At 39.1% G+C, this 11363-nt stretch overlaps 1 protein-coding gene across 1 annotated transcript; it reads right to left on the bottom strand.

Annotated features, from left to right (window-relative positions):
- Positions 1-3234: 3234 nt before the first annotated feature.
- On the bottom strand, positions 3235-4272 carry LOC124180586 (chymotrypsin-2-like). Its single transcript, XM_046566298.1, has one exon. It carries the CDS (start codon positions 4215-4217, stop codon positions 3324-3326), a length of 894 nt encoding a protein of 297 aa, XP_046422254.1. The 5' UTR covers positions 4218-4272; the 3' UTR covers positions 3235-3323.
- Positions 4273-11363: the final 7091 nt, after the last annotated feature.

Genomic DNA, 11363 nt, shown 5'->3' with positions numbered 1-11363 from the left:
AAGTGGTAGCATTTATTCTTTGTTTCGGATTCTTATCCTTTTAAACGGGATACGAGTTCAAATCTAACGCCACTCATCTGTACTCTGGAATAAGCCCTGGTGGTTTTTTGGAGATTTTAAAGAATTATAATGGGGTAAAGTGAAAAATTGAGTGATAAGTGAATCCCAACTGGATAACAGCCAGAAGTTGGAGAAGACTGTCGAAAACTATAAAAAAGCAACTGACTTAATTAGTAAATGATTAGGAATGAACCCAGGAGAGATTGGAAGCAACTGTCTCTTAAAGCAAATTACCGTTTATTGTTGCGAATGCAATTCCGAATTCGCCGCTCATCGACATAACCTATAAATCAGATGCTTTGGTCTTTTCTGTTGAGAAATAAAGTTTTTCATACTCTCCTGCCTCTTTCATCTGACTCGTCGAGCGCCTGAGAGCGCTACCAATAGCGTGGCCAGTAAGGCAGCCAATGAGCGTGTCACAAACGTTCGATAGTGGCTTTTGCCGGAAGTTCGAGTCAGTCGTTGTCTGGCGTTCCGTTTTGTAACCATTCAACTTATTTCAATAAAGAATAATCTTGTCAAATCCGTAATAATCCCGTTATTCAAGATCCTTAAATAACCCGCGAGACAAGAATCGAGGTCCTCGTCTCAAAATTTTCCAGTTTACTCGATAATTAGGCAGGAGCAAATTGCTGAACCGTACGTATGGTTATCAACCACCAAAAAACAATTCCGAGTATAGTCAAGTTCGGCCGAATTATCATTTTTTCGACACCCATACGAGATCGAATCAGCCAGACCCCCGAATCTTCGGTGTAGAACGAGTGGGCGTCGCTTTTCCGAGATTGCTCGAAAACTGCGAAGGAGCAAATAATGAAACTGATCGACAATTGTCAAATAATCACGGAGCAATGAGGAGCAATTCGCCGCCGTGCCAAATTATAATTTTTTTTGTCGGATACATGCGTTCGAACTGCTGCTACCCGACCCCTTGTCACTTGACGAGTATGTATCGTTTTTCCCAGTTTTCTTGGAAATTGTGACGACGCAAATAAGGAAACTACCAGATTATTGATCAGAAATCGGGGGGCAATCAGAAGCAATTGTAGGTCGTACCGAATCGACATGTTCTTATTCCGGATATAATTTCGAATCGGCCATCTGTCTGCATGACCTACGGAGCATACGCTGCGGTTTTTTTTCCAGTTCTTTCGATAACGAGGAATCACAGTTGTCAAGCCGAGTGCACGTGGTGCCACAATCGTTGGTCCACTTTCACACGAAATTTGAATGTTCTGAAATGCAAAAGTATTCTGCTTGGACAGTTAACGAATCAAAACAGGAATTAAGTCGCCGTCGTGCTTTTCTCAAAGTAAAGGAACAAGATCTGCTGGAAAGGTAAATGAAATTTACGTAATATTGTATGCTTGAGTTTTGATTTGAAATAGTATTTAGTATTACATAGCCATGAAATTTGGTTATAGGTATTTAATTCCTTTCCAAAACATAATTCAATTTTTGTAAATTATTACTTCAGATTACATTGGTACGACAATAACAATAATTTTGTTGTAGCTACCGAATATTGACAACCCAAATGATAATGAGTCTTTGGAACTGATATTTATCTCACCAGATTCTGGCAACTATCGTGATATCAATGCAAATACTATCATGCCACAATTAACAGAGGAACACATCACTTTATTCTTACAATAAGTCACCCGCTGCGGACTACACCTATCAATTCGAGCAGGCAAGGTAAGTTCTAGATCCAACTATTATTTTTCCAATCGAGTTTCTTTTCATATTTACTAGATATAACACTTGAATTATAATTTTCTTATGCGGTTCTCGATGCTTCTTCGTTACACTTCAGTATTTAATAGATAACGGTGATCCAAAACTACTGATTATACGTCCCTGTTCACTTTCGCGATTCAACTTTGAATCTAGCTCTTAATTTATTCGGAACTGATGGTTAGGACGTCACACCCTCGCGGCGGAGCTCTTCGTTGGCCTTCTTTTCCAAAATTTTCGACGATTTATATTATCGAGAAATCTCTAATTTTGTGTGTCGTTTAGGGTTCGGCGAGGTTATGTTTGAAATAAGAAACATAATTTTTGTACCATATATTTACAGTAATTCACAAATTAGAACATTTTCTAGCACACAGTTACATTTCAACATGAGAGCTATGTTATTTAAAAAATACTTTTAATGCGACACCGCAGGGCTGTCATCTTGTGCGACTGCAAGTGAGCACCCTTACGTCAATGCTCCACGATGGATAAAATAATATCGTCTCGAGTGCGATCATGCTGACAATCGTTTAGACCGTTTTCCTTTCTCTTTGAACTTTGTTATTAATCGGCGATGGAGGTGCATGTGGAAAAAGGCAGATAAAATAAACACGAAGTAATCGATTTAATGTAATCTCTAGCGCGAACGATAACTGACTAGATAACCAGGTTCACTTCGCGTTTAAGTGCTACACGTATACCCACACGTGCGTGTCCCATACGGGGAATTTGAACACATGCAACAAACTTAATTACTATTTTTCTTCTATATCTACGTTTTTATTATTTTTATCTTCCAATTAGTACCTTATACTGCGTGATCAGAATGTGTAAATAATTTTCCGGTATTTATTTACTTCAATAATGTTTCGATAGATTCATTGAACAACAAACTGTAATACTTACACTTTTTTAAGTGAACTTCGTAGAAACAGGAGAACGGTTTATGAGATTGAACTAAATTGACAATTTCTGTTTTCTATTCGTTTTGACACCTTGAATTCCTATAATGCCACTGCTCTGACAGTTTTGACTGGGCAGTACAAGCCATAATGGCGCTATGTAAATTGATAGTAACATTGTGGTCTGAAAACTCTGGCAGGTAAGCACCAACCAAACGTTAGAAATCAGGTTTATGTACTATACCTGATCACGTAGATGAGAAACATAAAAATCTTGAGGAATTCAACACGGGTGATTACGATGTAGAAGTCCATACGGGTTCTCGGTATACGATTAACAAAGCCAATATCGGAAATGTTAAGCACTCCTCTTATTAAGGAAAAGCTTCAATACCAAAAAGTAGTCTTGTTCTGATTACTCGATTGATGAAAGTTATGATTTGTGGCAGTGACTTTCGCAAGATATTTTTAATCTATAACATATTCTGTCAATTTCGTATCTAATTCTCACCAGTTGCTTAGCTGTTCCTCGATATCTATCCCCTCTAATGAGATTCCTAGAATGTGTACGAATTCGAAAAGTTGTTTGTTCCGGATGTGTTACAACTGAAAAAATGCTTATTCCGGAGACTCGACGCGAATTATGAATTCCGAAGTATCTTTCGCAGGATCAATAAAAGAATAGATCCAAGGTAGATAATCGGCGACAGTCGTGTAAACCGACGGAGCTCCAATTGTACATTGCCCATCTTCTAAAATAAGAACCAAAGTACTGATCCCAACTAAAACACCATCTATGACGATGGGACCTCCCGAATCACCGAGACAAGTCCCAGCTGGAGAATCTCCAACGCCTTGGGTGCACAGAGATCTTGCCGGTATGTCAGAAGCCGTGCACATTGCTCTGGATTGGCACGAGGCCTGATAGGATTTGAAATTATGGTTGCATGTTTGCCAGTCCACGACAGGTGCGTATGCGCTCACAAGGTGACCAGGTGGTTGGTTATGCTCATTCACTCCCCAACCGACAAGAAGAGCTCTGGTTCCTGGAGGATAGAACGCGTTACCTGGCACAGGCAGAGGGATTGTTTTGGCGTGCGCATCTCGCAAGAGGTCTTCCTTGACTTTGATCAGTGCGATGTCAAATTTTGGGCGAGGGTGAACGTACTGCTCATGACCGTGGCACTCGTCTGCATAAATCCGCAACTCGGAGGTCGTTAATAGGGCGGCCGGCAGCACCTTCACCATATTGCATGTCGCACCATTCAAGCAATGAGCTGCGGTCAGAATCCATCGGTTGGTTATGATGCTCCCACCGCAGAACCAACCGTCAGTGTCTTCTCTTAGTTGTACCAAGTATGGATAATCCATTGGGTTGACTTTCTCGCCGAAAAGAATGCGTCTGCTGGAATCGACATTGGTATCGATTTGACTTGACTCTTTCGACTCCAGGCCTTGAGAAAACGAAAGGCAAATGCACGTTGCAACTGTTAGTATGATATTGACTTTCATGATCGATGTGGATCTAGCACTTCGAAACGAATGAGCTCGTCGACTTATATTATCACACTGAACGCATTTATTACTAACGATACATCATGCATGGGTTAACAAGATTGAATTTTTACTTCGGTAATTTATAGCCATGTCTATCATTCTCTTGATGAACTGAGTTAAATTGTGAATTGGATCGACTAGTAAAGCTTGTAAGTACTAAATCACATTGGTATTGAGAAACATAATCTATAAGTCTTATCAGGCAGTCACTTAATTGTAGCTGGGGATACACTTCGTTAGCCTATCGTCTTATGATATTCTACTCGTACGAGAACTAGACTGGTTATAAGGCGGCAATAACATGTCCGGCCTATACTAAGATTTGGGAATATTATTGATATCCTATTAGATATTTCCAATCGCATTTCGATAACTCACTACTGCAGCTTGGTGATTTTTTGTGTCACCTATGAACACGGGGAATTATTTTGCCATTTAAACCATGACTAGTGTGCCATTCTCAGTAACTGGACTTGGAAGATGTTTACTAGAAATCAACCAACTTATAATCTAATTAAACATCGAATTTAATGCGAATTTCTATCGCAATTTACCCTAAACCGACAATAAAAAAATGTCCTCCTCAGAATGTTTAGGATTTACGATTTATACAAAATAAAAATGGATCTTTATCAACAAATTTGGCACTTACCTGTAGGCAATTGGCATGATCTCGAGCTCTGTGGATAGTATTGCGTGTCTGGCGATAAGCCGATTTGAAACTTTAAAACCAGTTGTGAAGAAACATCTAACTTCCCTGAAAGTACACTGCTTATGAACTGACGATAAGTGACGTTGTAATGTGCGTTGATTTAGTTAGTGGTAAATTATTCTCATCGTCAGTCCAATGTTGGTAATATACAGAATTTTCTAGAAATGGTACACTTGCACTTTGAAATTGTTTGCTGCTACGTGTATATGAATACTGTTCACTTCTGTTTGCACATTCGATGAAGGTAACTCTGATAAATGACAATGAGTTAAAATTATTTTCTTCTATATTCGTTTTTATGTATGCATACCGTCCGTCGGTCCATGTTTTTTGCCGATACGCTGATACAGGAAGAAGCCGCCGTAGAGGACTACGTACGCCGTTGACAACATGTTCTGTCCTATTACCTCTGCTTCTTTTATTCTATCTTAAAGGTAAGCTTTTCCCTGTCTCCTGTGTAAAGCCACGAATTCACTCGCAGTCATATCTTTCGCTATTTTTCATTTCTTTCCTCGCATGTAACACGGCTACATCCAAACTCCGTGTTCTCATAGCATAATATTCTCTTTATCGCAAATAACTCCGTGACTGGCTAGCTTGCTTTGATCTTTACCGCAATTTCTATTATCTTTAAGCCTCAGGTGAAGTTGATTTATCTAGTGATTCAACTAGGAATTTTGACCTAAATTTTCTCACCTTTATCGCACTTTTGGTAGTTGATCTTGTGATTTTATATTCTTTATATCGCATTTCCCGTGCCTAATTTGTGAATTTTTCTCTATCTAATATCGTGATTCCTTACTCAATATCGAATTACCTTTTCTAATATTTCAATTCCTCTTAACGTGTCTCACGCTTACAATTCTCTCGCTTACGGTAATTAGGTATACTTCCGCTTATGTAGTACCTGTTTCTATTTTCTTAATACCCTCATTACCTTGATTTATCATTCTATTAATAACATACTATATTAAGTGAGTTTCCTAAGCCCTGGAACATCGGAACCCCAAATATCGCAATAGTGGCCGGATATTAATCTTGTTTTATTATTTTATTATTGTTCTATCGCTTATTTTCTTATTTATCGATAATTCTCTTCTTTATTGTTAATACTTTGATTATTGCATAAGTCGATTCCCTACCGCCAAAATATCGTAACCTAGATTTCTACGTACAAAATCATCGTTATAATTCTCTACTAGACCTCGAACATATCGTATCGTCTATAAATTCAATATGTTGATTCTTAGTCTCGTAATTCATGCAGCACGAATTATTCGCAAGTACTCGTCGATACCAATACCTTTCCTTAACAATATCTGAAATTGCAATATCCCAATCATACCGTAATTAGGTAAGAATTAGTTTGTCACCCGAATTCTCATACTTTACTAATCAGTGTTAATTGTAACACCGTTATAAACTAACACCTGTTCTTTAGGTTTGATTTAGTTACCTTATCGCACTTGCTATAAATTCTCATTGAATTTCCTTTTTCCCGCTAATTCTCGCTTGTTATGTTAACTTTCTCTATTGCAAATAATTTCTTAGATTTTTATTGCATGCTAGTTACTCATCTCTGATTGTTGTAAACTCGCTGATTGTTAATTACCGACTAGTAGAATCATGTATTGCACTGACATCTATTTTGATGAATTGTGAAAAGTTTTATCCTCTTAGTATATCTGATCTTCTGCTATTTTGTTAATATAATCGATATTATTAATGTAGGTAATACATGCTTTCGTTTTTTTTTTTTTTTTGGCTACTTCCCATTCCTTCACAGGATCTTATCTATCAAAGTTAGTTGTGCAAAACCGTCACAAGGTTTGTTTCATCTTTTCTCCTATCGCTTTCTTTTTTCTAAAAATTGACGCAATTGCATCTAGCGCCCAAAATTTATGTTCTCTCTTGCCGAAAGTACCCTGCCCTGTAGAGTATCGGCTTGATTGCCCTCACGTTATCTTACCGTAAATCAATTTAATCAATTTTTATCGTTTCAATGATTATTGATAACACCAAGGCATTCTTGAACGTAATTCAATTATCAACGACCCGGTGGCTGGCATGGGAAGGAACCGTGAAACGCATAGTATACCAATAGCTGGAATTGAAAATACACTTCGGTCGATTGTCATAGGCCAAGAAAGATGTTACACTGTTAAGACGCTAATCAGCATGTAGAAAGATCCCGCTAACCACCTGTACTTGGTATTTATCAAGTGTGTTCTGTGCGGTGTCAATGGGGTAAACATCTTGTTTCAAAGCAGGCAAGAGGATATCACAAAACTGTACGAAACTCTCTCAACTGTGGTCTTATCTGTTGCTAGTCGCATCATCAAGCCCATATTTATGGAAAAGCGGGAGAAAAATTCGAATATATCGAGGAAAAATTACAAAACGATGGACTTTGCAACCAGCTAACGGTGTCGCTTTCGGAATAGAATTCGTAACTGCAACCGCTGCGTACAACGTGAGGTCGGGAGAGTTCGACGAGATCGAAATCAGATTCAGCAACACATGATTGTTGTAACGATTCGAGTATATCCGCTTAAAATCACAACAATGACTGGACAGAATTTGACTCACAGGGTCAATCACGTAGTATACTTTTTCGCCGATTCCACCTGTCTTCTCGATAACGCTCTCTCTCAACCAAACCGTCTACGGAGCATGACGTGCCAATTTTCTTTCATAGAAATGTATTTCTTAATTCTTGATAATGATTATAACAATCTCATATGAACTTGAAATAAACCCTACATATTGACGAAGATTGTATTGGTAAATAATCAATGTGAAGTACGAACATAAAAGTGCGCCGACAATCGATTGATTTATTTTCGATACCAAAGGAACGGGGATCCTCACTCCGAAACAAATAGATCGTCATTATATCAACCGTCAGCTGATGATCTTCACAGTGTACATTGAAAAGTTTAGTTATTATCTAAAAAGTCTTGTTTATCAAGGAAAAATAAGAGAGACAATTTTGCAGGTAATGAATTGCAAATGAGATACAGATAAAACGTTTTAGATGCCAAAAAAAAATAAACGAAAGGAAAGACAATTTATGCTGTACAATTCAAATATTATACATTTCTAAAACAATTAATAACTTATAGTGGTGAATAATTGAAAAGAGGAATGAATGTTTTTTTTTTGTTACATAATTTGGAATGTCGTGTTCATGTTTACAACTTACGAAACCAAAATAAACTATGGTTGATACTTGTTTACTTCAAACGATACAAGAAAATTGTTTGATTTAATGTTAATGAAATAACCGTTACATTGTGCGATTGACTGAGATAGTTAAACGTTTTCCGGACAATATAAAGCTTCTCAAATCGACAGCGAAGTTATGTTGACTGATGCAAGAAAGCTGGTCACCGCGGATTTGCCTCTCATTGTACTCGCTAATGCGTCGGATATTGCAGAAATCGGGGGTCATTTATGAAAAGCTGATTTCATTGATCGGCCGGAATTTTTTCCAGATCGAGTAATGACAAACACTCTTCTAGAGATGCTGGGTCGAGCTTGCGAATCGCCATGTGCACGATGATGTGATCCCCTAATTTCTCGGGACTATCGAGAAGTTCGAGCGTGCCAAGAACTTCGCAAGTGTTGCTGTGCAAGCTTTTCAGTTCCGATGACGATTTTTTCGTGACACGAGGAATCGCGAAAAGTGTCGCGAGATGAGAATCCGTCAAAAGTCTCTTGTTTTCGTACCGTGATACGAGAGTTTTCCAGGCTCGAGGGAAGTTTTCAGCGGTAAGAGCGATGTTTTTAATGAGTTGTGACGGTTCATCGGTAAGACTTGTTTTTAGGTAGTGCAGTTTTTCCACTTCCGAGAGTTGCGAATTTTCGCGAACGATTGATGTGAAGAGGTCGTGGAAAGACTTCCAGTCTGAGTAATTGTCCAAGAACGTAGGCAATTCGACGCGTGGTAGCCGTTTTGAGGCTCCTCCAGTTGTGAGTTGGGGGCCTGCGGCTGTTGGCACGTTCGGTGCCGATAGAGTCTTGAGAGATTCGAGTAGATCGAGCATCTCCCCCTTCGCGTTCATGTATTACTCTTCGCACTGTCCGTAATAGTCTTTCGCGAAATACGAAAGTCTTTGGATAGCGTCGAGTTGATCACCTTTTGCTGCGATTCTGATTTGATCGATTGTCTCGTGCATGCCATGGAACTTCAGCCAATTTGAATTTAAAGCATCTAATCGCGATTGCACTTGCCCGAGGGTTGTTTTTGCTTTACCGAGCTTGCGCAAGTTTTCGAGAGTGCGACAGATGCGCCTGAAGAGATCGGTTTGACGTTCAATGTATTCGTCGATCGTCATTTTGACAAACAAGAAAGTGTAACTCACACGACGAACAGAGTTTTCACGAACGAGATACGCATACAGTGATAATAGGGCGTCGCGATACACACTTCGAGAGATCGGTGTGTTGACGCTCAGATCTTAGTCACGGTCACTACAGAGGACACCGCACGTTTGAATTTAACGGACGCGACTGATTTTGGTGATGGTTTTCACCGATAACGATATTGTTCACTTTGATTACGTGAACTTTCGCAACTTGATGCACACGCGATAGTTCCGTTTCACTCACTGGCTAATTCGTTTTCCCGTCAGTCGCAACGATTCGAAAGATTCGACTCGATTTGCGAATGATCCGATTCGATTCGTGACTGATCCGGCTCGAAGGACTAAAAAATGTTTAGAGAGTTGGCAAAAGGATATGGATCATCGACGTGGGATCCGCGAATTAGTGATGTGGACGAGTGTAAATGAAACGAAAGTGATGTTGAGATGGAGAGAGATAATGATTACCGATAAACGAGACTTTTATTGGTTTCGATGTGGCGATACAGACCGTATCGCAAGAGAACGTTACAGAGAGTGATGATTTTACAGAGCGAGAGAACACATAGATTACACACATACATGATTTCGAGACAGTAGACAATACATGAGATACAGCTGATAGGTTTTGAGTCGCGACACGGGCAAGCGGCGAGATTTGACGCAGAGACGGCAAGTAAATATTGCACGCGAGTGTGCGTACATGTGCGAGGACGATTTTGAGTGTCGCGAGACACACATTTAACTATTCGATACTTTGCCGAAACAAAGAGAAATTTCAAAAAACTATTCACGCTAGAATTAAAGGCTCATCCAGGAACCCGTGTTCAAAGACTCAAAAGTCGATACCTGCTGCGCTCGAGCCACCATCTTGGAAAAAAGGTTCACTTTTTCAGTTTTTCGCTTATATCTCGGGAACTGTTGTTATTAGTGGTTTTATTCAAAAATATATTCGTGATTACATTTATTAATGCGGGTTATCTTTCTCTCTAACAATACACAAGCTTACTCGTGTGACTACACGAATCGGAAGAAGGACGGCATAGAGTATACAACTAAACCTTAAGATTAGAAACGCGCACACGTACATCGCAGTCGGCGTGTGTCACGTGATCACTGTAGAGATATTCTTTGGTATCTGAGAGATGCGCACTCTGGTGGCGTGTCCACCCAACTAGTACTTATCATTTATTTTCAACAGGAACTGTTCCTGATATCGGAAAAATGGTTCAAATAAAAAAGATAGTCTATTAAATTTACTATAAAAAAGCTTGTATACATTCTTTCTCCATATCCAAAGTTTAGTGTTAATTGTCGTTGATTCCAGAGTAAAGTCTTTTGTACTCGCTAGGTCAACGCGCAAGTCCTTATCACATGTCTTTGGGCAGCTTTGTTATCTGTGATAATCACGAATGGATGAAAAATCGTTGAATTATTTATGAATTGTGTAGTATTTTATAGGTATGTGCATTTTCGTATATTCTTACGAATTAAAACTGTTGCATGCGGTTTGTACTAGGGGTAGAATTCACTGAAGTACCAACTTCTGGCGGAGAAGGTAGATCAATTATTCGAAGTCGTTCCTGGCCTGCGTTAGTTGTTTTCTGCGTATACCAATGATCCGACAAAATTTTATATCCAGTATTTCGGAAACAAAAGATTGTATTTTTTTGTGGTTCTTCGTAATAATTATATCCTCGCCGTATTTCGCATCGAGTTTTTTTTTAAACTGTACCCTCGTCGGGAACGTAGCCTTTGATTAAATTGATCAAATCAGGCATTCCAAACTGGCACTCGTCACTCTTCTCAATAAAATCATAGATTACCTCTATTGCAGTTTTGACATCATCGATCGGCGGACGTCCACCTTTTTTGGCTGTTGCTGGATCCTTGAAGCAGTTGATATAACAGCATTCATGATATAAAGCTTCAACCGCGACCAAGTCTGCAACACTTTCTATCCGATGTATTACTTCCCGATTTCATTTGTTGTTTCTCTTTCTAGCTGCCTGCAGCACGCAT

This window comes from Neodiprion fabricii, chromosome 1 (genome assembly GCF_021155785.1).
Source record: "Neodiprion fabricii isolate iyNeoFabr1 chromosome 1, iyNeoFabr1.1, whole genome shotgun sequence".
In the NCBI taxonomy this organism is placed as follows: Eukaryota; Metazoa; Arthropoda; class Insecta; order Hymenoptera; family Diprionidae; genus Neodiprion; species Neodiprion fabricii.
The sequence above is the reverse complement of the archived record's forward strand: the minus strand, read 5'-3'. Positions and strand labels throughout refer to the sequence as shown.

Bases quoted from the DNA above. Each gene is read 5' to 3' on its own strand.
- LOC124180586 (XM_046566298.1), bottom strand. From the start codon at position 4,217: ATGAAAGTCAATATCATACTAACAGTTGCAACGTGCATTTGCCTTTCG.